We start from the raw sequence: 27,873 nt of genomic DNA, 5'->3' as shown, positions 1-27,873 counted from the left end.
CATAGGCATCTAATCCAACAGCTGGAGCTGGAGAGTGCGGAAGACTGCACACACATCTGTTTTTGCTGTTATAAACATTTTAGGGTAGCTTGCGAGCATCTGGGAGGTGATATTGGAACCTTTGCTTTATAAAAGGCTCATTTTGTAAAAGCCAGTCATCAGCAATAAGTTGACATGGTGCTAATAAGTGGTTTTCTGTAGAAGGATAGACTAGATTTCACTGTCGTATGCTAGGTGATAGCTACAACTCCCAGCACTGTTACATCTTTTATGGCAGGGGTAGTCAATTATTTTTTGTGTGATCCCAGGCCTGGGGATGAGGACTATTTGTCTTGGCTATCTGGGGACAAAAGTCTTCATGTTCTGAGGAAGAAAGAAAGAGGGAAAAGCAACTTTTAGTCTCGTTTCTATGCTACTGTATTTATGTTAAAAACAAACAAAATAACAAACAAAAAACACCCTGCAGCTTCTCTACTTATGATTCGTTATATGGCAAATGTTACAAAACAAAGCAATTTGGGTGCACAGTTCTGAACTGATGGCTTGCTATCTCCTTCCAGATGCTTAAGGATCAAAACAAAGCTTTGGAATTGGAAGTTCAAAACCTGCAGGCTCTCTTGTCCGAGCAGGTACAATCAATATTTACTGATGTCTTATTAAATAGCCAGTGTTGTTGTTTTTGTTTTAAAGAGTTCGACTTCTGACCAGGGTCCCAGGGTGAGCTGGCTGAAAACTCAGCTGCTCTGCCCATTGCTTTTAGAGCTCTAGTTTCAGTACTGCAAAATGGAAAGTCCTTTGTGGCCCTAACCTGATGGCTGAGCAGTAGCTTTCAGTCAAGCTGCTGGATATAAAGAATCCACTAGAGATCCTCAGGAGGCCCATAGGGTATCAGGAAGCCAATATTGAGTCAACAGCCTGGGAACAGATTGCCAAATCGGTTAACAAGCCAATCTGATTGGTTAAATTTGACTTGGTGAGGCATGCTACACCCTCCCTCACTATGATGTGTCAAGACAGGGGGCATCACGCTTTCCTTTTGTCTGTATGTCACCTGTCCCAGCAGCCAACATGGCCATTGGAGATCAGAGACATCTAGGCTCAAAATCCCTGAGGGTTGTTCTTCATTTAGATTTTGGTGCTTACTGGTCTGTGTTCTCTTGTTATAGGCTTCTCCTTCCCCAGGGGTCCTGATGACCTCTGACAGTTCATTATAATTATAGCTCAGTCAGATGGAGCTTGTTGCAGCAGAGCGTATGGAAGGTCGTGGTGTTAAGGTGAAACAGCACTGCTAAATGAGACAGCATCCTGCTAGTGGAACGAGTCCCACTTCATCATTTGGATGAGGCTCGTTCTCTAGCTTGAGCTGATCAGTGAGAGACGGATGCCCCAAGGAGGGAGGTGGTATGGGGCACTTTAAAGGGACAGGTCTTGGCAGTGACATGGAGGCAATAAACTGGTCATTCCATTAGGCAAGCCCTTGCTTTGCTGATGGGGAGGGGGGATTGCTCTGTCTCCTTTTGTCCTGGGTCACTTCACATGGATGTGATGTAAGGCTGAGTGGAGGTGGATTCTTGCAGGCAATGGTATGACTCTTCTTGTTTGCTCCACGTGGCAGGTTGTTACATAAGAGCCGTGGCCATTTGACCCAATGTTTTAATGTATTCACTCCACAAAGGGAGTGGGAGGTGCAAGACACCTTGCTATCAACGTTTAGCTCTGTGTGTACGTTGTAGAGGCTCCTGCTTTAGGTCCTCTAACTCTTTTACTGTTTTTGATGCTCTTGGTTTCACCGCAGATGTAAATAGCGCAGGTAATTCTGCATTCGTGCAGGTTGTCTGCTAATGCTGTTCCCTCACTCAGAGTATTGGGCTGGTCTCTACTCCAGACTGACCCTTGTACCACGTTGTCACTCACCTTCCAGTTTCCAGACTGAATTGCCCGCTTGTTTTCCCTTTAAAGGGAGCGGTAGCCATTCGTCTGTGAGCTGCCTCTTGTTCTGCGCCAGCGGCCTTTCCTCTGTGGCAGGGGCTTGTGACAGGACGCGGGCCAAAAGTACCATATTTCTTCAGCCAACCAAAATTCTAGGCTTCACAGCAAGCAACATAAAGTCAAAATTTGAACTTAAAAAGTATCGACCTCTTTGTATTTTTCAGTCTAACTTGATGAACCTTTTTCTGAGACGCTTTTTCCTTGTGTAAAGGCCCACTGACTTATCATCATGGCCAGTACTACTGTTTGTTCTCAGTCTTATTCCTGATCTCTTACCTGGAGCACTCCCCCACGTAGTTTGTTCCTCACCTACCAGACAAGCTGGTCGTGGCTGCCTGTGAAAAGCAAAAGACATGGCTTTACCCTTTCACCACAGGTCTTGCTGCCTCAGCTTTGATATCTGCTTGGCTGCAGTTATAGCCACCAGTCAGCAGCTCCTACCCCTGGAACGGCTCCATTGTTCTAAGGTGTGACAGTTAGAGATTCCCAACTGGCACCTTGGAGCCTGAAGAATCACTGCAGGATTTCCTCCAGCTGTTGGCTTGAGCTCCTCCTCCCTTGTGGGTGGCATTAAAAACGCTGCTGCCAGCATGCACTGCTGTTGGCCCTTGCATAGATGTAAAAGCCAGAGTCTGGTGCGTGGTGCCCCAGCTAAGTACATGGTTTTGGAAAATGTAGAAACTCTAATCTTGGTTACACTTGTAGGTGTTCAGGTTGGTGGGCTGGAAGTTCTGAGCCAGACGCTGCAGGGTGCTGGGCACCTTCAAAACTCATCGACGTCTGAGTTACGGGGCGGTTGGCACCTCATGATATCAAGCCTGGTGTCCAGAGCTCCTTGCTGTTTGTGAACTAATATGAAGAGTATAAAAGTTAGCCTGGCCCAGCACCCCTGTCCTACCGGGTTCAAATCCAAGAGCAGTCTTGGGGGCACACATTATGAAAACTCTACCTCTTGGACTAGTTTAATCCAAAAACTCAGTGTCTAGACAAGCTGATGCTAACCAGTCCTTTCTGTTACTAAGTCTTAAACCAGTGACAATCGCTGACCAGCTTTTCATACTTTATAGGCTAATAAAGAGCTGTTGGAGCAAATGGAAAGGAGGTAAGGGATTTTCGGCGCCCATCAAGGAAGCTAAAATACCTACTTGTTCCTATGGCAGTAAGGTTACTGTTTTTTTTTTTTTTTTCCCCCTGAAAATTTATTGTAGGGCCAACTTATTTCTTCATGAAGAATATGTTGTAACATCTTTGTTTAATCTCTCAGTATTACCGAAAAGGATGAAAAGATAAAGACGGTTGAAGAACTGCTGGAAGCTGGGCTCATACAAGTGGCTAATAGGGAGGAGGAATTGAAGGTAAAAATCTCTTGCAATATTATCATGGGTGGGAAATAGACTGGGGTTTCTCATGTTATATGTAACTTTGAGCTGTGGATCCGCATGTCAAGGTTCCAGAACATTTCCTTTGAATAGGAAAAGTGACCTCTTTGAGGCCAAAGTGTTCACTTCCTGCTGCTGATGTTTTCGTGCACATGTTAGAACAGTCTGTTCTTATTCTAGAGGAATTTGGTAATGTCCTAGTTGGTCAGGAATAAAACAGTGCGATCCCATATGTGTATGTCCAGAGTGATTAGTGACAAGCTTACATCTAGAAAAAGTTATTTAAACTCTTGGGATTATTACTGTGGCTTCTGTAATTTTTCTAGTCTAATGGTAGGATGGCCCCCCTCCTGTAATTCTGTTCAAGCCCTTTAATGCTACTTGCTGGGAAGGAGAAGAGGAGTGACTATTGCTGGTATTTGGATGGTGCTCAGATACAATGGTGGTTGCCACCATAAACTACAAATGTACATATTGTGGGTAGGCAGTTTTTAAGGGGTCAGAAAGGTTGACAGGTATTTGAAGGGAGTGTAAATTCCAAGACAGGGGAGGCTTGTTTCACAGTGGTAAAAATAAGAAAAGGAAACTTTTTAGGCTAAAATAATAAGAAAAAATTACTGGCTTCGCTTGACATGTAAAACTAAACTAGATAAAACATTCTATACTGGCAGGGCGTAGGGAGATTAGATCTAGGTGGGTCTTTTCTATCTTTAATTTCTGTCCTGTTTCAGTTGGAATCAGTTTAATTGAGAGAGATAAAAACTTGAAGGAGAATATTGCTTTTATGAGGTATCCTCCAAGGAGCAGTGAACAAATTTGTTTTTGATCTTTCTTAAAACTGCATTTTTCACTTTTCCTGTGTATTTCTCTTTAAAAGGCACTGCGAGCAGAAAATTCATCCTTGAAAAAAGAAGTTCAGAATCTGCAAATTCAGCAATCAGAGCAGGTAATACTTTAAATCCTAAATTATATTATGTGCAAACTACATTAAAAGTACACTATTAAGATTTAAAAGTCAAGCACTCAGAAGTTAGGAAATGCCATAACTGAGATTGCCTGTGTTACTTTAATTTGGCACCTGTGTGTATGTATTATGAAGAAGAGCTCTGTGTAGCTCAAAAGCTCATTTCTTTTATCAACAGAAGTTGGCCCAATAAGTAGGGCCCTACCAAATTCATGGTCCATTTTGGTCAATTTCATGGTCCTAGAATTTAAAAAAATCATCAGTTTCATGATTTCAGCTCTTTAAATCTGAAATTTCATGGTGGTATTGTAATTCTAGGGGTCCTGACCCAAAAAGGAGTTGGTCGCAAAACAAGTGGGGGGTGAGGGGGGATCGCAAGGTCATTGTAAGTGGGGTTGTGGTACTGCTACCCTTACTTCTGGGCTGCTGGCAGCGGTGCTACCTTCAGAGCTGGGCAGCTGGAGAGCAGCAGCTGCTGGCTGGGATCCCAGCTCTGAAGGCAGAACCACCAGCAGCAGCAGTGCGGAAGTAAGGATGGCACGGTATGGTGTTGCCACCCTTACTTCTGCGCTGTTGCCTGCAGAGCTGGGCCCTCAGTCAGCAGCTGCCACTCCCCAGCCTCCCAGCTCTGAAAGGCAGCCGCGCAGAAGTAAGGGTGGCATGGTATGGTGTTGCCACCTTTACTTCTGCCCTGTGGCTGGCGGGGCGCTGCCTTCAGAGCTGGGTGCCTGGCCAACAACTGCCGCTTCCCAGCCACCCAGCTCTGAAGGCAGCACAGAAGTAAGGGCGGCAATACTGTCAAACTCCCCCTTCCCACTGCAAGTAACCTTGTGGCCCCCCGTGCAACTCCCTTTTGGGGTTTCCCTTTTGAGAAACACTGGTTTTCCACCCGTGAAATCTGTATTGTACAAGGTAAACACACACAAAAGACCAGATTGCACGGTCTGTGATGCGTTTTTCATGGCCGTGATTTTGGTAGGGCCCTACCAATAAGAGATTACCTTACCCCCCTTGCGCCTCTATGCATTGAGACAATCTTTAGTTACATAATTTTGTACAATTTTTTGGTACCCACATGGGTTATCAGCAGGGTTGGAACCATTAGATCCAGATATTCACTGACTGCAGAGGCATGGTGGAATCTTGGGTTCCATTCCAGCTTCTGGAAAGGAGCAGGCACTAGTGGTATAAATTCTTTCATCTGTTCCCCAAAGTGGGACTCTCTTTTCCCACTTCTTGCGCCTCATTCTGGCCCCATTCTTCTTAGCTCGCCAGTCCCAGTCTCCACGCTTACACCCACACCCTCCCCCTATGTTCAAAATATTAAAGTTGCAAAGCCAAACCTTCAAATTGGGAAATGCCAGAAGTAAGGTTGCCTAGGAAACCTGAATGTAGCCCTCTGGTACGTATGAATTATGGTGGGTAATTATATGATCACAACTTTGATGTTCTTCTAATTTTGGGGGGCATGAGTGTATGTGTACATTATAAAATGCTCTTGTTTTATTCTTTGGGCAGTTGCAAGAGTCTGCTCACCTGCTGGGACCAGGTTTCAGCCAAACAGTGCTGTTTTCATGAAAGCGCTTTTAATACTGACAAAAGTCTCACGGGGAGCCTTTATAAATTTATACTTATTGATTTTGACTCTTACAAATGTACAGTGTCTATCCCTAGTCTCCACTTGCTTTACTGGCTGCTAAAATGCAATCTGTACAAAAGAATAACAAATCCAGCAGCAAATCCCAACCCCTTTAAACCAGTCAGTTGGCAAAGGAATTTATCTGCCTCTTGCTTTCCCCAATATCTCAGCCCCCATCTATCTCAGTCCTCCCCAAAGCTCAAGGAAATACAGATCATCATGATGATCTGGTGATATCAAATAAGTCTGTTAGGCACTGTGTGTCAATGATTGTATGTATATGTATGTGTATATATATATGTGTGTGTAGGTATATAAAATATATATATATATTTTTACTATAGGTACTAATAAACCTACCCACTTAATTAGCAAGGCATGACTTGCACTTGTACACAGAGTTATTCATTGCACTGGGAATGCTGTCTGTGACCTGCAAAATGGATTGGTGACTGTAAGGGCCTGAGCAAGCCAACCAGAGGTTTTAGTCCACTGTCTTTTTGGTCTGTGTTTGGACAGTGCCTGCCTAGCCCAACTGGGTGCTGGTCCATGCCTAGGCTACCTACACACTATGGTAATTCCAGTGCCTTCGTGGTATGCCTTGACCATTGTTAAAGAAGCAGTGACTGGGCTTTATCTCACAAGACATTGCCAGTTAATACCTCATCTTGAACCTTTCCTTTTTGGGGAAGGTTATTCTGGAGCGTGCTGCAATAACTTGGTGAGTTTTTTGATGATGGTGGACACTAGTCCACTAGGGACCACCATAGAAGCCATCAAACTACCATCCTATGATAAAAACTTAGGGCGACTACAAACCCAGTCCAAATTCAGACCGGCATTTTAGAGCTTGCGAAGCTTTGTGTCCCATTACTGATCCCTGCTCTCTCCAGGCCTTTTCCCTCCCACTCCCACCACCAGTTAGTTACTTTGAACTCTTTATTCTCTCTAAACTAAATATTTGTTTTGCTCAGATTTCTTTCGAGTCAGCGGTGGAAGAACTTCAGAAAGTGTAAGTAGCATTATGAACCTGTTCTACCTCTTCCCTAAACCTCATCCCTCTTTTCCAACTCCTCTTCACTATGTTCAGGGGTATGTTGCCTCCCCTGAACATCCCATTTTAATCAGGTGCACAAAGTTTGCATGGCTGTGTGAACTCTGAGCAACACATCAAGTTAAACTAATGCTTCCGTAAATCCAGTAATAGATATACACTAAATAGTGTAGGGGGACAGGAGTTGATTGAAGTAGGACTCACACTAGTTTAGCTAGCCCAGGCCTTAGGGTTCTAGGCCTGTCCTTGGTCACTAGGTGCTGGACCATGAGATTATTGGCAGGTTCTCCTTTAATGTGTGTGAAAGGAGTGGATTTGTATTTCTTACTTTTAAAAGTTAAGAAAAACAAAAATACAGAGGTAAATATTTTGCTGAAGCATGTTTGCCAGAACATGAAATCTGAAGGTAGGCAGGTGGCGTACTAGGACTACTGCTACTGATTAAAAACAAAACTAGGGACCTACCAACGGTAAACAGAGCTAATTATTGCAAAAGCAAGCTTGTACCACATTGCCCTATCCCCCTCCTTCCGCTCCTCTGGTGTATGTATGATACCCACTTATGTGGTTCTGAACTGGGATTGTAAGCTCCTTGGGCAGAGACTGTCTGTTACTGATGTACAGCACCTAGCACAGAGGGGCATGTCTGGGGCTCTTAGGGGCTACTGTGATGTTAATAATAATGATCACTTACACTAGTTCAACTAGCTTGTGATGTCTCCTCTCTCTTCTGTGCTAAGAATCCGTGAGAAGGATGGAAAGATAAAATCGGTGGAAGAACTGCTGGAGGCTGAAGTCCTCAAAGTTGCAAACAAGGAGAAAATGGTTCAGGTACCTATCAGTCGTGCTGTTGCCTTTCTGTGTCTGTGCTATTTACTACCATTTATTTGTTCTTGCCTTGCATTTGCTAGTAATAAACTTGTAGAATCCATTTTGTGGTGCTGTCTCCATTGTCCAATCCTGTCTGTTTTGTCATTGGAAAGGCTTTCACACAGGAAATAGAGGCTCTGAAAGAAGAAGTAGGAAATACCCAGCTTGAGATGGAAAAACAGGTAAAATTCCTTAGAGCTGGAAGTATGAGGCAGCCTTGCAATGGATTCTTTGCTTACTAGCATATCTGTTCTAGTACATCCGCTGTTTTACCGGGGCCTGTCACTGGATGAGGCCTGGTTTTATAGGCTGAAGTTTGTTGTAGGCAAGGCCTTCATTTCTGGTTATTGTGTTTCACATTTCCTGGGAATTTCAGGGTTTGTTACAAAATACTTTTTAAAAAACGTGTGAAAATCAGTGCAAAAATTAACTTCAGTTTTCTGGCTAAATATCGGGGTTAATACCGAGGGACAGGAAAAAACTCCAATGAATAGAGAAAAGTAAGAGTACTTCTGACCCGACTCACCACTCCAGCAGGAGAGATGGTGGCCCAGGTTACCAAGCTGCCATTTCTCCTGCCGAAGGGGGCCCAGAAGATGTGGGGGTGGAGAAGGTGGCATCTCTCCACTCTGTCTCCTTTTATCCCTTCTGTTTCTGGGCCTGCTCAGGAAGGAGAGATGGTGGATCAGTTACCTGAACTCTCCAGGTTACCAAGCCCCAATCTCTCCTTCTGGAGCAGGGAAACGGGTCTCTGGGATTCCCCTCAGGTCCACCCAGGTTACCTGAGACGACACCTTTCCTTCACGAGCAGGGAGTCAGGTCTAGGGAGTTTTGGCACTTTATTTAGGATTTGAGCACTGATGTACATGTATGCACACGTGTATGTATCTTACACAGCCTTACTTTAACAGACAGTCTCGCATTGACACTTAGACTAACTTATTTTTAGTATAAACACGTCTACCTAATGTAGTGTATTGGATTTTCCTAACATCATCAGTCTCTTCATGTTCCTTAGTGGTCCAAAATTCAGATGAAAATCAGTAAAAAAAAAAAAAAAAAAAATAGCTTTTTGTAAAACCTGGGAATTTTTTTTGGTAAAAATCTCTACAAACCAAAATGAAGGCCTTGGTTATAGGGTACAAAACTATAAAGATACAGTCTAACAGATGACATCTTCAGCGACCCCATAACAGGTACTCAGAGTCCTGTGCTCGCTAGTGAGAGACTTGGCGAGAACTCCTATAGCTCAAAGCTCTGCGCAGTTAGTTCCAGCAGTTAAGCACCTTAGTTTAGTAGAGCGCTGGCACCCTATAGTGCCTTCAGTGTTCTCTTCCCTTTGACTACAAACGGTGAAGGAGCTTCCTCTTACTGTCCGGCGTCAGCTGCTCTCCCAGCTCAAAGCTACTGGGTCAAAATGGTTCTTGCTCAAGTTTTCCTCCTGTCAAATCCTATCCATCCCCTCTAAAGCCAGAGGGTCTGTGCTCTTGGCATTTCTGTTCTTTAGGTAAACATGCCAGCCATTCTCTTTCCTTAGCCAGTAGTTGAAAACAAGTCTTTGCAGAATGAGTTTTCACTCCATCTACCAGGAGCGAAGAGGTAAAAACATGTCAGATGTCCTAGTTTATCTAGTGTCCCAAACAATGGGACTACTGTCCCTTTTTAGGATACCGTTGTCCAGGCAGTCTTCTCCATCTTGCTGTCAGGATGTTGCTTGATATTTTGCCTGTACTTTATTTTTCTTGGTTTCACCGTTGTTCCCAGTTACACCTCGATGCACTACCCATACTGTTCTCTCTTGTCGGTGCTCATCCCTTTCAAATATTTAGAGCAGTGGTTCTCAAACGTTTGTATTGGTGACCCCTTTCACACAGCAAGCCTCTGAGTGCAACCCCCCCTTATAAATTAAAAACCTATATTGATAAATGCAAAGTAATACACATTGGAAAGCATAATCCCAACTATACATATAAAATGATGGGGTCTAAATTAGCTGTTACCACTCAAGAAAGAGATCTTGGAGTCATTGTGGATAGTATTCTGAAAACATCCACTCAATGTGCAGTGGCAGTCAAAAAAGCTAACAGAATTCTGGGAATAATTAAAGAAAGGGATAGAAAATAGGACAGAAAATATCATGTTGACTCTATATAAATCCATGGTGTGCCCACATCTTGAATACTGTGTGCAGATGTGGTTGCTCCATCTCAAAAGAGATATATTGGAATTGGAAAAGGTTCAGAAAAGGGCAATAAAAATTATTAGGGGTCTGGAACGGCTTCCGTATGAGGAGAGATTAATCAGACTCGGACTTTTCAGCTTGGAAAAGAGACGGCTAAGGGGAGATCTGATTGAGGTCTATAAAATCATGACTAGTGTAGAGAAAGTAGATAAGGAAGTGGTGTTTACTACTTCCCATAACACAAGAAGTAGGGGTCACCAAATGAAATTAATAGGCAGCAGATTTAAAACAAATAAGAGGAAGTGTCAACCTGTGGAACTCCTTGCCAGAGGATGTTGTGAAGGCCAAGACCATAACAGGGTTAAAAAAAGAACTAGATAAATTCATGGAGGATAGGTCCATCAATGGAGGATAAGTCCATCAATTAGCCAGGCTGGGCAGGAATGGTGTCCCTAGCCTCTGTTTGCCAGAAGCTGGGAATGAGCGACAGGGGATGGATCACTTGATGATCACCTGTTCTGTTCATTCCCTCTGGGGCACCTGGCACTGGCCACTGTTGGAAGACAGGATACTGGGCTAGATGGACATTTGGTCTAACCCAGTAGGGCCATTCTTTTGTTCTTATTTTTTTTAAGTTACACTATTATAAATGCTGGTGGCGAAGCAGTCATTGGTGGTGGAGGCTGACAGCTCATGACCCCCATGTAATAACCTGAGGGGTCACGACCCCATTTGAGAACCCCTGATTTAGAGGGTGTTCGTCAAAGTTATACATGATTTTTCTGTCTAATCTTTTCTCCTAAAGCATTCCCTCCTGGTCTTGATTGCTCTGTTTTTTTCCCTTAATTCTCTGGTAGCGTGCCCAGAATTGAACACAATGTGCAACTGCAGTCTCATGAGTGCTATATAGGACACCCCCTCCTTGAAGTGCTGCTCCGGGAGGTGAGAGCTGTGCTCATGCAGTGCATTGTGGGAGACTTTGTGAAACCACCAGTGCACTGTGGAGTGTTAGCAGAACACTAGTCGAACCCTTTTGGCTAGTCAGTCTACACTGGCACCAAAATGTCTGAGGACCCAACGCTGCCTGGCGCTGATGCGTAGTCTGCTCTAAACATTAACTAGTTCCCCTGTAAACGATTTGATGCGCCTGCGGGTATGGGCATGAGGTGTTTTTATAGTGGAACAAACATTACTTCGCATGATGCATTTCTCTGCTGTAGACAAGGCCTTGAAAATAATTCAGGTTCTAATGCAGCACTGGAGGAGGGTACTACCTACTGGAGTGAGTTAATGGGCTTTGAGCTATTGTGATTCCTGCCAGGTCTCTTGCTAGGAGTGTGGCCCGTCGACTGGTAGTCTACTGTTTGATCTAGAATTCAAACAAAAAAATATTCCAGGTAACCTTTCATCCACCCACAAGAATTAAACACTCTATTTGGCATCTTCCTTTGAACAGAGACTTTAAGGGGCACTGGCAATCTGGAAATCCTATTTAAAAATCTCTTGTGTTCAGATCTAAATTAATAAAAGAGGGTCATCTGTTTTGAACTTCACTCAGGGTGGGTAGTGAAACAAAACAGATGTCTTTAGGGTCAGTTTACACCTCTGGTTCTCATACACTGGCCCAGTGCTGGAGTGCTTCTATTTCTGACACCGCAGGGGATGTGCTAAATCATTATGAAAAGTGTGTAAATGATGGTCAGTTTTGTAACTCTTCCCTACAGACCTGCCTTCTAGACTTAAACTACAAGGCAGTGGCCCTTTTAACAATCTCTAATGACCTTGTTTTCGCATTCTTCCTCCCTAAACTAATTTTAGTAGTTGTCTGTTTACTTACCTTTATATACTGGACTTTGGTGTGGATAGCCCAACCTTATAGGAGTGATTTAAGTACCGAATGTTGTTTTTAGGTATCGATCACTTCACAAGTCAAGGACCTTCAGAACCTGTAAGTACTGTTGCTAACAGAAGCATCTAATCTGTTCTATGGCACCTGTCTTCAAATTTTGTTTTCAGAACATTTCAACTTCTCTGATGTCCATTCTGTGTGAAATGAGCAAGTGGTATTAGTGGACAAGCATCCTTGTTACGAATGCTGTTGCCATAGCTGGGCTATTTGCCAAGATCGCTGAGCAGATTTGTCAGGTGTTCAGTGGGCATAGAGACCCAACTACTTGACAGATGCTACATCCAAGTCAGAGTTGAGAAATGCTGGCAGGGCAATGTGGGACGTTTACACTGGTATCCTTTCTGTACGTATGTAGAAAAATATGACTTAAATCTCCATAACTATCAATTCTGCCCCTTTCATGTAGCGAGGGGAAATATCTTGAGACAAGGGGAAATGTGTATGGAATCCCTACAATGTATATCGTTGCAGAATTTCGGTCCACTTTGATTTAATGAGCGGTAGCATTGATCAAGTGCACCTTTCAAGCTCTCTGCAAAAGCAAAGTGAAATGCAAGTGTTCGTACTCCTCTTTAGCTGGCATAAACTGCAGTGGAGCCTTTGATCGTGCAGCCTGCTCTTGTTTGTTATGCACTCGCTGCTAAGTTCGGTTTTTTTTCCAAATGGATAAAACACTTCTTTGTGCATGGTACAGGTTGAAGGGGAAAGAAGAACAGATGAAAACTATGGAGGCTTTATTGGAAGAGAAGGAGAGAGATATTGCTAAGAAAGGAGAATGGTTGCAGGTAAACTTTTTCTTTTATTGTCCAGCAAAGTGTTTGATGCAATAACTATGAATACAGAATTTACACAGACACTTAACATCTTTTTCTATCCAAAGAGTCAACAAGATACAATTACCCACTTAACCAGTAAAGTTCAGGAACTTGAGCAACAGAACTTGGAACAGCTAGAGCAGGTATGGATTCCAGAACAGAATGGTCTGGCAACGTGTTTGGGTTTTTGTAAAGGCATGGGCCATCCCAGTGTGCCCCTGGTAAGCCATTGTGGGTGCACCCTGCCTTAACTTCCCCTGATTGGGGCAGTAACAGAGTGACTTTTGCAGGGCAAGGAGGAGCCAACACACATTAACAAAATAGCATTTCTCTTTTTAATAAGGTTACAGGACTGGAGCAAGTACAGTAAACAGTTCATAGGGTCCTCCCCTCACCTGGGTCAGAGCTCCCAACTTAAAGTCTACAGAACAAAGCCTCTGGTTAAGTTAGTCTCCTAGGGCCTCAGGAAAACCACCATCACCTGCTGCAGCCTTCATGGCTTCTAGTTCTAATACACTTCCCTCTCTCTAGTTCAGCTTCCTATTCCTGTTTAAATTACCAGCCCATGAGTGGGGCAGATCCTCCTTGTTTACACCCTAGTCTGACCCTTAAAGGGGTAGTACACTCCTTCACACTTGCTTTTTGTTTCTACCTATGGCCCATTTGAAAGGGCAGGCCCTGGTTTAACTTAATAATTTTAAACCTATTTAGGACTTGTATACACTTGAAAGTTAACTTGTATTAAGGTAGAGTGTGAATTTAAAGTGCAATATCTATTCTGGAATAATTCCATATGTAAACAAGGCCTTGGTTAAACCAGTGCAAAAGGCTGTGTGGACATGCTTATTTCGGTTTGCAATGGCTTGTCATGGTTTAGCCTGAGTTCATTAAGACAAGGCTAAAGTTGCAAAAATTGAGGTGGTTTCTTACCAATAGTGGCGGTAGCAGTGATCTGAAGCCTTTGAAGTTTGTGAACTTTATCACATTTATCTGCTTTTTGGCACCTTGAGGCTGAATTGAAGTGGTGTGCACTTCTTAGAGCTCTGTGTGCAGACCACATGGTAATTGTAGCTAATGCAGACTGCCTGTCTTTCAGTGTCTCAGACTGACGTGAGCGTGACATGTATGCTCTGTCTTGTGTCTATCTCCCGGGTGCACGTAAAGCCCTGGCCTGGAATTTCTGAGTGCCTCTCCCCTTTGATTTATCACAGAAGTTGTGATGGGCTGGGATTTTGCTCTTTGGTCCCTGCATGGGGCACCAAAGGGCTGGCATGCAGCATGATCTCAGGGTAGGTTGGTGCTGCATGAATTAACTCTGCAGTGCTGAAAGCTGGCTCATTTTTATGAGGGCAAGAAGTGGTGTCAAACACACATTCTCTGTCTTAAGTCAGTCCTGAAGCCAGGGAGTAATTTATCCCACTGGTGGGTGGAGGTGGTAGAGGCTGGTTGAGTTTGATCTGTGCCAGTTAGCGTCAGTTTTGTGGTGATGTGGGGTTTTTTGTTTTTGTTTTTATTTTTTGGTTTAAAATTTGGTGTTATACTGTTTTGGAGCAATATAAATGTTTAAACTCAATTGACATAAAAACCTTTAGTCTTTCCTAGAAAAGTGACACTTCATTTTCTGTTCCCTTTATGAAGCACTTTGAGATCTACTGATGAAAAGTGCTATATAAGAGCTAGGTATCATTATTCTGACTGATGTAAATGTTCACTGTTAAACTGAAGGTGTTTACTGTGCTGTCAGTATGGGTCTGAATGTTTCTATTTGATAGGTATCTGCTGTGTCACAAGTCCAGGATCTGGAGAGCTTGTAAGTATGCCGAGCAGCTTCTCAAGTGTCCTTTTCTGCGCTTTCTGGTCTCTGTGCTGTGATTTATCTTAAATTGAAATATGTGGGACTTCATTGTGGGAATTTTTATGTGCTTTGCTGTAATAAGCTTTAGTGCTGATGGAAGTGCGCCGGCCTGACTAAATACTAGTGCGCATACACAGAGCAAAAGAAGAGGTCATAGAGGCTTCTTTCATCTAACTAGAATCTTAACACATGCCTAGTAGTTCTTATGTGTTCAGCACTCTCGGTATTCTGTTCTCTCCCCACCTACTTTGACATAAAGCATACGTTTGACGAAGTGGCCAGGGTCTATACAGCATCGAAGGGTACGTCTACACAGTCCATGTCCTCGAGCCTTCAAGTGCAGATTGACAGGCTTGGGCTTGCGCTGCCGTGCTAAAAATAGCTGCGTACGCGGCACTTTTAAATTGGACTTTGGGTTCTGAGATCCGCTTGCTACCACGGGATGTGTAGAAGTACCCACTCAGGCAGCAACCAGCTAAACAGCAAGAGTACAGATGGCTAATTTACCTCCACAAGACTCCTGAAGCACTCTACCACTTGATCTGTAAAGAAACGTTGTTCCATTTTCCATTGTTGTTTTGGTTTCATGCTAACAGTTAGCATGAAAATAGATAATGGACACCTGTATTTGGTGTTTCATAAGAGAGTTGCTTTAAACGCCTTTAGATTCAGATAGCTTACTGTGCTTCTCAGAGAGACCATTCATAGATTATAAAGCCAGAAGGGACCACTGTGAATATCTAGTCTGCCCGCCTATAACGCAGGCCCATATTGACAGTGATGAAGAATCCACCACAACGCTTGGTAATGTCCCACGCCCAATAAAAGAGAGATGGAATCGCCTTCTCCAATCTTGAAACGTTGTCCCTGGCCATGTGCCTCAGGTGACACTCTAGCTATGTCCGGGCCAAACCTGGGATTCCAGGTTGAAATCACAGAAGCCAGGTTTAATTTTCTAGGGAGCGAGCTGGAGGGGGATTTGTAACCTTTCCCCTATTTCTGGTTTGAATGTTATGTAGGTTGATAGTGACTAAATGAATTTGCTGTTTAGTGACCTGTGAAATGACTCAGTGGCTTCAGGCCAGTTCTTAGTCGGCAGGTGTTTGCAGTATCAGAGCTAGTACTATTTTTGGGTTTCTTGGCATAGAGGTCATAGATTGCTTGTATGTGGAGACTACTTCGTGCTGTGGTGGTCCCTGCAGATTGACCTTGCTTGGCAGCACTCTGTCATGCATATGCTGTAAATGTACAGGCTTAATTTCTTGACTGTTGTGAAGCCAGCCCACTCTAGAGCATCAAACTCTTATCCAGAGTGATACTTATTTTTTAGTCAAAGCACTTTTTGATTTCCTGAATGAATGTCGCAGATTGAAAGAGAAGGAAGAACAGGTGAAGAAGATGGAGGCTGTTTTAGAAGAAAGGGGGAGAGAAATTACAAACAAAGGAAACCAGTTACAGGTGAGAAGTTAATAGGGAATAAGCACCCTATGCACTAGTGTCCTGGGTGGTAAAGAGGAGTGCATGGGCGTGAAGATAATGTCATAGCTTCTCTTTATTTGTACAGGAGGCACAAGAAGAAAATGAATTGTTTAAATTGCAAATCCAAGAATTGAAGCAAGAGACCTGTAAGCAGGTACGGCTCCCACTTTGACTTTGATAACTGACATTGATGGGGTACATTGCTGAGAGTATGCACAGCAGGCTAATCCCCATTCTTTATCAGCTGCACCAATCCTGGAACAATTTAAAGAGATGTTAGGGGAATTTTTAACTGTTTTCCACTTGCTGGATATCTGGTCCCTCTGTCCCTATTCTCCCTCTTATTTTGTGGGTCTGCATCCATGCTGCAGTCTTGATTACCCCACCACATTGCTCCCCTGCTTCGCATTCCCTACCCTTCAGGCCACGTGTCGCAGTCACCAACCTTCTGGCCAAAAAAGACTGGACAGGAGACAGCTAATGTTGCTGCTTGATCTGGCGGGGAGTGCTGGTGAGCAAAGCAAGGCACCTCCTCGACAGCACTCCCAGCTACTGTTCATCTGGTTTAATGCATTTCTGATCTGTTTGTAGGCGTCTCTGGCTGTCCGAAGCGAGGAGCTGCTGCAAGTGTAAGTATTGCTCTTAGTTGTTTTTTAATACATGTGACTTCCATTACTGCACTGAAAACTTGTACCTAATACAAACCAAATGGTTTTGAAAAGCCTCAGGCATGCAAGTGAGAAATGAGCGTAATAAGTTAGGTGTCTGGTAAATTGGAGCTTCACAGATGTAACTCTGAATTGCAGTCGCTAGCTCAGGTGTTCTGCAAACCCTGAATCTCTCCTATTCTACGTTGAGGGCACAGTGGAAGCAAGCCATTTCTGAGTGTTTAAATTTAAATATGCTCAAGGCTAATGGGCTAGCCTTTCTCTTTTAGTGGCTGAGATGAAAATTCATTTAAGGTTCCAAGCAAAGTGAATTTTTAGATCTTTGCTTCCCAGTGAATTCTTGTGCATGTCATGAAATTGCCTGGATGGCCTAAATATCATCTTGAGGAGAAGCTCAGGAATTACAAGCTGGAAGTGAAGCATCCCGAAAGAATTGTGTTAAAGGTTATGAGGTGCTTGCTTACAGTGTGTGTAATGGTCTCTTGCTCTCATTCTCATGCATTAAAATGTGTCACTTTTTTTTTCTCTGGTTTACAATCACTTAAATACTGCTAAATACCTCACATTGGGTTCTATGGACCCAGGCAGACATGCCCCCTACTCCAGAGAGCCTGCAATCTAAAATAGACAAGAAGTAAAACATCCCTTGCGGAAGGGGAGGAAGTAGATAACTAAGGGTGAGCTGTTGGAAATGATTTCTGGAAGAAATGGGTTTTGAGGAGTGATTTGAAGAAAGGAGTCTGGCAGGCAATGAGAGAGAGACAGTCTGATTTAGGGCTTGGGAGGGAACGGCGGAAGAAACTAAAATGAGCAGTAAGGCAAAAGCATTGGGAGCAAGAGGAGGAGTAAGAAGGAGTAGAAAGCTGGCTAGATTGTCAGGCTCAACGGGTAGTGATCAATGGCTCCATGTCTAGTTGGCAGCTGGTATCAAGTGGAGTGCCCCAAGGGTCAGTCCTGGGGCCGGTTTTGTTCACTATCTTCACTAATGATCTGGAGGATGGTGTGGACTGCACCCTCAGCAAGTTTGCAGATGACACTAAACTGGGAGGAGAGGTAGATACGCTGAGGGTAGGGATAGGATACAGAGGGACCTAGACAAATGGGAGGATTGGGCCAAAAGAAATCTGATGAAGCTCAACAAGGATAAGTGCAGAGTCCTGCACTTAGGACGGAAGAATCGCATGCAGTGCTACAGACTAGGGACCGAATGGCTAGGCAGCAGTTCTCGTCCACTGTAACCCCTAGGTCCTTTTCTGCAGAAGCTGGATATGAGTCAACAGTGTGCCCTTGTTGCCAAGAAGGCCAATGGCATTTTGGGCTGTATAAGTAGGGGCATTGCCAGCAGATCGAGGGATGTGATCGTTCCCCTCTATTCGACATTGGTGAGGCCTCATGTGGAGTCCTGTGTCCAGTTTTGGGCCCCACGCTACAAGAAGGATGTGAAAAAATTGGAAAACATCCAGTGGAGGGCAACAAAAATGATTAGGGGACTGGAACACATGAGTTATGAGGAGAGGCTGAGGGAACTGGCATTGTTTAGTCTGCAGAAGAGAAGAATGAGGGGGGATTTGATAGCTGCTTTCAACTACCTGAAAGGGGGTTCCAAAGAGGATAGATCTAGACTGTTCTCAGTGGTAGCAGATGACAGAACAAGGAGTAATGGTCTCAAGTTGCAGTGGAGGAGATTTAGGTTGGATGTTAGGAAAAACTTTTTCACTAGGAGGGTGGTGAAACACTGGAATGCGTTACCTAGGGAGGTGGTGGAACCTCCTTCCTTGGAGGTTTTTAAGGTCAGGCTTGACAAAGCCCTGGCTGGGATGATTTAGTTGGGGATTGGTCCTGCTTTGAGCAGGGGGTTGGAGTAGATGACTTCCTGAGGTCCCTTCCAACCCTGATATTCTATGATTCAATAATTCAAAGATGTAACGGCACAATTATGCAAGACCTTTCAGATGAGGACTACATGTTTGAAATCGTGTTCTTGTTCAATGAGTAGTGCATGATGGTGACTCTGTGCAAGATGAGTGGATCTCTCCAGAATTGCCCTGTTTTGCATGCAGGCTACATTAATCCGCCTTCGCTACAAGCCAAGTGGGAGAAGGAGAAAATGTCAATATTTCCCTCTGAGTATCTTGCATGTGAAGATTTGTGACTGACTGTTCTGCTAATTCAGTATTGCAGGGAAAGAGACCGAAATCACCGGTCTCCGAAATGAGCTAGGCTCCCTGAAAGATGCTGTTGAGCAACACAGGAAAAAGAACAATGTAAGTGAATTCTTCAAAAACTTGAGGGGTATTTCTGTGTGCACAAAACTAAACAGTGCCCAATATTCTGCTGCCATGAGAACAACCTCTATTCTATAGCCCTGTACCAGGGTGTGTGCTCACTTTGTTTCTCCCTTGGGAACAGCTACCCAAAGAATCCCTTAGTTTGCCGAACACTTGAGTTTTGCTATTTAATTCTTTGTACATTCTCTTAACCATGGGGGAAGGTGAAATTGCTGGAGAACAAGATCTAATGGCATTCTCATAAACTTAAATTTCACATGGTTAACCGCAATGTCAAACTTAGACTGTCGCTGGGGAAAATTGGGGCATGAGGGGAAGACTGTTGCCTTTATCTGATTTGTGTGTTAGACAGCACAGAAAAATAATACCTTCATGACTCAAATCTGACTTCCCCCACTTCTAAAAATGTCTAATTCCAGTTCTCACAGTGAAAGGTGATGGGCAGCAAGTGTTCCTTCTACTGCAGCTTTGTCAGTGCTCCGGTTATCACCTGATGGGTGAAACAAAGTGATGCTTGCACTCATCTCTTCTCATGCATTAACCTACAGCATTGCTTCCACAACATGCGTAATCTGTACCAGGCTGGAGAACAGGAGTCCGGAGCCCATGCTGGCATGGGAGAAGGATGTTATGGGTGTCTTAATAGGAAAAAATGAATATATAAACATTGACAAATCCAACAGATCAAACTTTATTTATAAAGCAAAACAGCGTGTAAGAATCTCTAAAGCACATGAGTCAAGAAAATTCTGGCTGCCTGATGTAGAGGGGATGCCTGTAATACAAGAAAATGCTAAGAAGAGCACTTGCTCGCTTGTCTATGGTGAGCAACAACATAGCTTCAAAGCAAAACCAGAAATGGTGGGGAGTTGACCAATGACCACATGTTCTCAAAGAATAGTCAGCATGGAAAAGTAAATTGATCTTGTCTCTTGTATACCTGGCTCATGTTCTGTGGAATGCCAAGTGTACGTGCCCCCTTCACTATACACGCAACTCCAGTTAAAGCTAATGGGAGACCACACCTTTAGGTTCACTCCACTCCACAATTTATCTGGGACGTGCTTGCTCTTCTGTAACAACTACATTGCTGTTGGGATATTCAGGCGACAGAAGTGGCGACGCAGAAATGTTGAATGTATGTTTGGATTTCAAGCTTTTTGTTTAGTAACTAAAAATGCAGCAGTCTAATCAGTAGTTTGCTAAGGACTTACTGTTAGTTTTGAAGGCTGGAAAAGGCAAGTTCCCAAGGAGCAGCAGTCTTCCCAACCCAGCAACCCTTTCCAGATAATGGAGGTGCAATATTTTATCTTCAAACCGAGTTAACTAGTTACCTCGGGCTCCAAACTGTGAAATATGATCCGTCTTGCGGAGAACATGTGTGACGACCTTGCCAAGAAAGAAGTAGGAGCACAGCAAATTACTGTGTCATTCACGGGCAGATTGGGAATGTGCTCATCACTCTGGCAAAACTCCCAAATTAAAAGGGGTGGGTTAAAAATGAAGCTGGGGTCTCTTTTTAATCCATATAGTGAGGATGAGTTTTGTATAATAATGCAAATCAAGGCCCTGATCCCATGCTTGGGTGCAAGGATCTACTGGAGGGGATCCTATTGCAGGATTGGGACTTAAACATATACACTTCCATGTGTATTTAGATTCATTCTAAATTATGCAGCTCCACGTGCCTAAACTCTGTTTTGTAATCTGTGGTTTGGTGTCTGTGTTCCTCACTTCTGAGTACTTTCCTCTTTCTTCTCACAAGTGCAGTCAAAGTGCAGGGTGGTTAGCCCAGTACTAATATGCTTGTAGTACAATAACTGGGACAATTCTGACTACATGGGTGGGTGTATGTGTGGGAAATTGGTGTTTTTCTTTCTTCATTCAAACTCTTAAACATCACACTTGTTTTTGCTAGTGTGCGTCATCTTATTCAGCAAAATCATCTTGCAGTAACCAGCATTTAAATGCAAATGACTGAGTGTAATGCAAAATAGACCTCTGAAGTAAAAGCAGACACAGTTTGAATATTGGATGAACTGAAATCGTTCTTTCTAAAAATGATTAGGACCTTCGGGAGAAAAACTGGAAAGCAATGGAAGCATTGGCATCAACTGAAAAATTGCTGCAGGACAAAGTGAACAAGACTGCCAAGGTTGTAATGTTAACTGGTAGAAACAATGCATTAAGCTAGAAACAAATCTGCAGCTGGTTTTTTAATTCCAATTGAAGCATTTAACTTTTACTGCAATTTAAATAGTCTGTTCTGAATGAGCTTTCATATACTTTCACCTCTGCTTCTACCTGTCGTCTTAAATTACTTTTATTTTTCTTAATTTGTGGGCATGCTGATTTGTTTTTGTTTGCATAATTGTTAATCATTATCCTTGTGGTGAACTGTCAAAAGGCAGACCCTATCACTTACCTCTGAACTGCTTTCAGTGGTCAGTGGCCTTTCTCTTTGGGGTCAGGCAGAATAAGCTTATTGCTGAATGAATAGGAATGATTGGATTATTTTAAAAAACCTCGATAAAAATCATGCCCCCCAATTTAGTGGGAAATTCTTATTCCTGAAAGCATGGGGAGCTCAAACTCCCACTGAAACACATGTTCAGCGTGAAATCACGGAATTGTGAATGGGTTGTTCTGAAAGGAAACTTGGACTGAAATTCCTGAAATGTCAAAACAGTAGAAGTGTTGCTGCTTTAATAATAGCAGCAACAAAAGGGGGGTGTGGAGGGAGGGTCAGCTAGCCAGAGGAAGGAGGAAATTGGTCTGAATCTCCAAAGATGTTTTAAAAGAAAGCTGCATGTTCTTAGCTCAGCCCAGCATTTTGAGGAATAGGCTTATGTAGCTGCTTCTTGCTACCTTTAATTGCTCTTTCTTAATCTGAAGATTTTTGATGAAACTGGCATTTGCTTCTTTCGGTAAAGCCTATATTGCTGAAAGCTAACATTAAATTTAACTGCATAGCTTCACGGCCTCGTGTCTCTCCCATCTGTCTCTAACACTGGATCCCAAATTACTAAGGCTGCAGATGTCACTTTCAGCTGAGTAACTGCAGAGTAGGAGGCTCAGAAATGTATATGTCAAATTAAAAAAAAAAAAATTGTATTTAGTGAGGAATGCTTCCCTTGAGCACAGTTGGTACAACTTTCCTTGTTTCAGAATAAATCCAAACATCCTGAATAAAGAGAAGTGTGTTAACTGACTGGCAAAAAGTCCATACAAACCCATCTATTACAAATACGGTAACTAAACATTTCATAGGTGGTCCTGTTTAACATTAAGGAGCCCAAAAATAATACTGTGTTTTTGTCATGGGGCTCATATTGCCACAAATTGTAAAACACACCCAAAAAAGGCAAAGGAAACGTATAGAATCTCACCCAGCTCTAGTAATAAGTTTCCATTTCATCCAGGGTTCTGAGAGAGAGGGCGGCAGGGAGGAGTGACCTGTTAAGTATAGTAAAATAAAAATCTAGAAAAGATAACATTACTTTCTTGACCTGGTTCACATGTGCATTAACACGGTTTCCTCTGTCTTTAAGTATAAATTAGGGGTGATTAAAAAAAAAAAAAGATAAAGTTGATCCAAACCAATGTGGATTCTTTCTACATTCCAATTTCTAATGTTTTACTATTAAAATATCACTTAATTTTTATTACTGATTTGAAGCGTCTACATAATCTGAGGATGCGTTTTCTCTGTACAGTGTAGTCCATGTTCTGACAGGGTGACTGAGCGATCCTATAAAATTCCATAGGAATGCTTTAGATCAGAGCAGAATGTTATGCAAATAAAAAGAAACAATGTGAAGGCCAAGTTCTGAAACTGAATTGCTTCAGAAAAATATTGGCCATATTTGAAATAATGGAGCCTACGTTAGTCTAAAACGAAGCCCTGGCTTAGATGTGCCATTTTAGGCCTAGAAAAGGATATTGCCATGTCTATGAAATTGATTACTTGCTTCATGAGACCCATTCTCTCTCACTGCAGGAAAGGCAGCAATACTTGGAGACTGCAGAGATGGAAACTAGAGAATTGCTGCAGAAACTGTTTCCCAAGGTGTCTCTTCCTTCCAACTTGGTAAGATAAGCTAGTCTGTGTATTCCATTGCATCTAACCTGTCATACTCTTTATCTACCCTGCCAGCTGGTAACATGTGTGCTCACAGCAAGTCTCTGCACAAAAAAAAAAAAGGTTGGATTACTGTTGCCTCATGCTGCCTCCCCAGGATCTGTTTCAGCCATCTGTTACGTCTTGACATGTGCCAAGATTGCAAACTTTTTAGGGCCGGTACTTGTCTACTGCCTAGCACAGTGGGCCTCAATATCTGACTGGAGTCTTTTTAGGCTCTGCTACAATATAAATAGTTGCTGGCCTGACTTCCCACATTGGGCTGGGCACTCCCATCATCTTCCACTAACCGACTTTTTTTAGGCTGTTTCTAAAGTAGTTTTATAACCAGCGAAGAAACTGGTTTGAATCCAGAATGTCTTCAAAAGTACGAAAAAGTAGTGTGCTTGATTCTGAGAGTCAACCTCAATGCGTTGAGAGGGAGAGGAATTGAGCTACAAAGCCTGAGGCTCTATTTTTTGTTTTAAAATCTTGGGAGTATTTAAAATAAACACTTAACACAGAGAGGGGCTGACTTTCTACTGTGCTGGAAAGTGCTCGACCCCTGCTTTGCCCTAGGCCCCAACCACACTCCACCCCTTCCCCCAAAGCGCCACCCTGCCTCTTCCACTCCCTGCTCCCTGCCTCTTTCCACCTCGTTCTGTACCCTCCCCTGAGTGCACAAGGCCCTGAACAACTGATCGCGGTGGGCGGGAGGCCCTGGGAGGGAGGGGGAGGTGCTGATTGGTGGGGCTGCGGGCGCAGGGGAGGTGCTGATTGGTGGGGCTGCGGGCGCGGGGGAGGTACCCAGCACCCACCGTTTTTCTCCACTGGGTGTTCCAGCCCCGGAGCACCAACGGCGTTGGCACCTATGCTCTTACATAGCCACCTTCCTGGCGAGGTCTTTGCGCCAACGTGGCAACAGCCAATTTCATGTACAAGTACCAGAGTGGTAGCCGTGTTAGTCTGTATCTGCAAAAACAACTAACATCCTAGCATCTACAGATGACGTAAATACACAAGTTTTTAGTCTCTACCCCTTTGGAAACTACCATTTTGAAAAGTGTCCCTCCCTCTGGGACTCTGTCAGGTTTGTTTAAGGGCACAAAACTGACTATGCAGCTCCTTCGGATAGGAGGTATGCATTAGATTCCCATTCACTGAGAGTTGAAAATCCACACCATAATTTCAGGTAGGAAACGTTTCTAAAATAAGCTCCCTGTCCAGATTTTAAATTGTGGATGGTTTTAATTGCATACATTTTTCCTAACAGAGTTACAGTGAATGGATGCATGGGTTTGAAAAGATGGCAAGAGAATATTTACGAGAGTCCTCAGGGTCAGAGGAGGTTAAGGTCAGTACAAATAGTATATGCTACCCTTTGTGTAGCACAGATCTTCTGTTTAAACTTGTGAATTGCTTATGAGGTTCAAATCAGATAACAGGCTGCATAAAAATTGACATCCATAATGATATTAACAAACCATCTATAATGAAGGGATCGGAGCAGTTTTTAAAAAGGCAAATAAAATCTTGCGAAATTGTGAGAGCGACACTATGTAATGGTGTAAAAAGAACTGGTGGGTCTTTTGAGAATTTGCCCATGCGGATTCCATTATTGGAGTATATGTGCGAGATTCTTTTGGTCATTGGTGTCTGTTTGGGCTGCACCTGCACCCTAGGTCTCCTCGTACCCCACTCACCTGAATGTGTGATGGGTGGAGTGGGCCCTACTGTCCCTCATTTCCTTCTTACCCCCTGTGAACCCCAGCAGTGTCCGCCTGTTTTTCTGGGCTACTGTTAATTAGTGCAGTCGTCTGGACCCCGTATAGATGAATGAGTTGAGTGACAATTGGGTCCTTTATGCCCTGGCGTGGGGGTGTGTGAGAAGATCTAGGGTGTAGGTGCGGCCCCAGTGGACACTGCTGGCCAAAAGAATCTGATTTCACATATGGGACATGTGGAATCTGTGTGGACAGCAAGCCTTGGAGGGTCACATTTACTGAAAAGCAGGTTTAACCATTCTTTAATGGCTTCCAGTTAAACTTCCCCTCCCCTCTCCACTGCTCCTGCGGTGTCATGACATTACTAAGCATTGAGTGTCTGTCGGTTATATGCTGAAATACAGCACCAGCTGTTACTCGTCCGAAAACTGGTCACGTTTATAGCTCTTGATTAACTTAAGTCAGACATCTACAAAACACTTCATTATAACCCAGTGTAATGGAACACTTTATGCAGCATGCAGTTGCATGCTGCTAAAACCAGTATTTGTTCTTATGCCTGGCACAGCATTTCCAGACTCCAGGGTGGATTAAAAACCCTTCCATTAGATCTGAACTGTTTGAGCACGTGAGGCTGACCTCTTGTTTTCAATAGCACCACAATCATTTATCATTACAAAGGTTAAAGTCCCATAGGAAGAACCTTAGTTGAATGTTGTACCTGATGTCATTTGAAGGTTTTCCTTTCCATGCTGTTGCGGAATAAAGTCCTGCAAATGTGTATAACACAGGGCTTGATAGTTACATTAAGATGATTAATCATAGAACATAAATCTGTGTCAACTGATGTAAAATCTGTGGGATTTCTCTCCACCCCTCCACCCCACCCCATAGGCTGTGGAGCAGAAGCTGAAGGAGGCTGAGGAAATGCATATAATGTTACAGCTGGAGTGTGAGAAGTACAAGGCAGTCCTTGCAGAGACGGTAGGGAGCCATGTCACTTCCACCCAATGACACGCAAACTGTCAGTCTTCCTATCATGAAATTAACTAAAATTCTGTGTTAGGAGGGGATTTTACAAAGACTACAGAGGAGTGTGGAAGAGGAGGAGAGCAACTGGAAAATAAAAATTGAAGAGTCGCAGAAGGAACTTAGACAGGTATTTATAAAGATCTGTCTCCTGAGCCTTTTTTCATTTCTTCTGGGTATTTTGTGCGTGGTTCAGACTAACACTAGAATATTTTGCAAACCTCATTTGTTAGGTGGCTTCCTAACCGCTGTTTATATGCAACATTAAATCAATCGGTAATCAATGTAGTAAAATACCCAGCATCTCTCACTGTAACGTCAAGGGCTTGCCTTGACGCGTTGTGATGCTGTGTGTAAGATCATCCTTGCTTTGGAGAGAGACCTCTACACACTTAAGGCATTACAAAGTGCCTTAGATTTATGGGGCAGTTCCTTACAGTAGTAAGAACAAACAAAGAAAATAAATATTGTTGTCTTTTATCCCAAAGGAACTCAAATTATTTTACGAAGTCCATGTACAACTGTAGTGAACTCCCTTTTTCCACTGCTGCTGCGATGCAGCTATTTCTGTGGTGGCCGCTGTTCAACAGTGTACAGAAACCTGGCATAGCAGATAGGACAGGAAGTTGAGAATGCTGTATCTAACGAACTCCAAGTGTCCCACTGACATGCCCTAGGCTCTGAATTCTTCTGCCCCAGTAAATCACTGTCCACACTTTTCAGTCTTCCGTTTTCACACTGTCAATTCGGATTATGCATACAGTGATCCATCAGTGCATACAGAGCCGGGTGGTTGTGTCAAAGGTTAGCTACAGTTGATTCATAACCATTTCTCTGAAGCTGTTAAAACAGGACTGAAAAATCAGCTGCAAGCTTCCTTCCTTTCAAAAAGGATCCCTTTATAGCATGAGCAGCAGAAAGGAGGCTTGTAACTCTTATCCGCTTCCTTCCCTAGCCCAGAATTAAAACAGGTCAAACCAATTTTTCAAAAAAATTCTTTCTAAACTACTTCTAGGCTGAGAATTTGAAACCCAGGGTATCAACCTGAAGCAAATGTGTATAGCTGAATTATAAACCTCTTGGTTAAGAGATTTGTAACAGGCTGACATGTCTTTAACTATAGATGCACTACCATCTGCTGTCATAATACAGATTTTTAATATAGCGAAATCTGCTGGGTTTAGCTATCAATAGTTTATGAATGGACACCATCTTCCCTATCAAGCAAACATGAAGGACATTTGCCTTAGTATGAATAATAGAGGGCTGGTTTAGCACTTGTCTAATGAGTCCTTTGTTTGGGATCGAAATATCTCAGACAGAGGATTTCTTGTATTGTGATAGGGAGGGTGGGGCGGTCGGTATGTGAGAGAGTGGGAGGGGAGGCCCCTTAACATACCCAAGACTTGGACGGTTTTACAAAATGTTTACTGCACCAAGATTCTGTTTTTAAACGAATTACTGTGGCTCCGATAGATCTATGGTAACCTTTAAATTGTGTATTCATCTGTATTGAAAACTGCAGATGCGCTCTTCAGTTGGTTCATTGGAGCACGAAATAGAGAGATTAAAGGAAGAAATCAAAGAAGCTGAAACTGTACGTTTAAATATTTCATCCCTTTTGAAGCTTTCCATTCAATAACATCTTAAGTCACTACTTACATTTGAAACCTTTTTGGGAACTGTTTCATGCAAGTAGAGCAGATTTGTATTGCTGATTAAGCTGCATTGCAGATTCAACTCTAAAAACCTTGTGGTGAAGATCTTGAAAAAGTGGGTGCCTGAAGTCTGGCTCCTAAGGCTAGGTTTAGGCGCCTCCATAAATGGCTGGATTTCCCTAAGTGTTCAAGTTAGTGGGAGCCAATGGATGCTCACCACTTGTGGAAATGAGGCCTCCTATGGAGTCTCC

The 27,873-nt window shown here is 43.2% G+C and overlaps 1 protein-coding gene across 10 annotated transcripts in view; it reads left to right on the top strand.

The window, feature by feature from the left end:
* KTN1 (kinectin 1) overlaps positions 1–27,873 on the top strand; it is a 111,799-nt gene that overhangs the window by 71,969 nt on the left and 11,957 nt on the right. For 3 of the 10 annotated variants that reach the window (XM_073350028.1, XM_073350027.1, XM_073350032.1), the window contains exons 18-38: positions 561–629; positions 3,057–3,091; positions 3,254–3,344; positions 4,246–4,314; positions 6,946–6,983; positions 7,766–7,856; positions 8,009–8,077; positions 11,988–12,025; positions 12,681–12,771; positions 12,867–12,944; positions 14,574–14,611; positions 16,024–16,114; positions 16,221–16,289; positions 16,727–16,764; positions 18,977–19,067; positions 21,160–21,246; positions 23,092–23,181; positions 24,485–24,565; positions 25,830–25,919; positions 26,002–26,094; positions 27,490–27,561. In XM_073350028.1, the coding sequence (XP_073206129.1) occupies positions 561–629; positions 3,057–3,091; positions 3,254–3,344; positions 4,246–4,314; positions 6,946–6,983; positions 7,766–7,856; positions 8,009–8,077; positions 11,988–12,025; positions 12,681–12,771; positions 12,867–12,944; positions 14,574–14,611; positions 16,024–16,114; positions 16,221–16,289; positions 16,727–16,764; positions 18,977–19,067; positions 21,160–21,246; positions 23,092–23,181; positions 24,485–24,565; positions 25,830–25,919; positions 26,002–26,094; positions 27,490–27,561 (1,509 nt within the window). The remainder of the gene's footprint in view (positions 1–560; positions 630–3,056; positions 3,092–3,253; positions 3,345–4,245; positions 4,315–6,945; positions 6,984–7,765; positions 7,857–8,008; positions 8,078–11,987; positions 12,026–12,680; positions 12,772–12,866; positions 12,945–14,573; positions 14,612–16,023; positions 16,115–16,220; positions 16,290–16,726; positions 16,765–18,976; positions 19,068–21,159; positions 21,247–23,091; positions 23,182–24,484; positions 24,566–25,829; positions 25,920–26,001; positions 26,095–27,489; positions 27,562–27,873) is intronic. The other 7 variants (XM_073350030.1, XM_073350035.1, XM_073350033.1 and 4 more) reach the window with 4 other exon arrangements.

Source organism: Lepidochelys kempii, chromosome 6 (genome assembly GCF_965140265.1).
Source record: "Lepidochelys kempii isolate rLepKem1 chromosome 6, rLepKem1.hap2, whole genome shotgun sequence".
Taxonomy (NCBI): Eukaryota; Metazoa; Chordata; order Testudines; family Cheloniidae; genus Lepidochelys; species Lepidochelys kempii.
The sequence above is the reverse complement of the archived record's forward strand: the minus strand, read 5'-3'. Positions and strand labels throughout refer to the sequence as shown.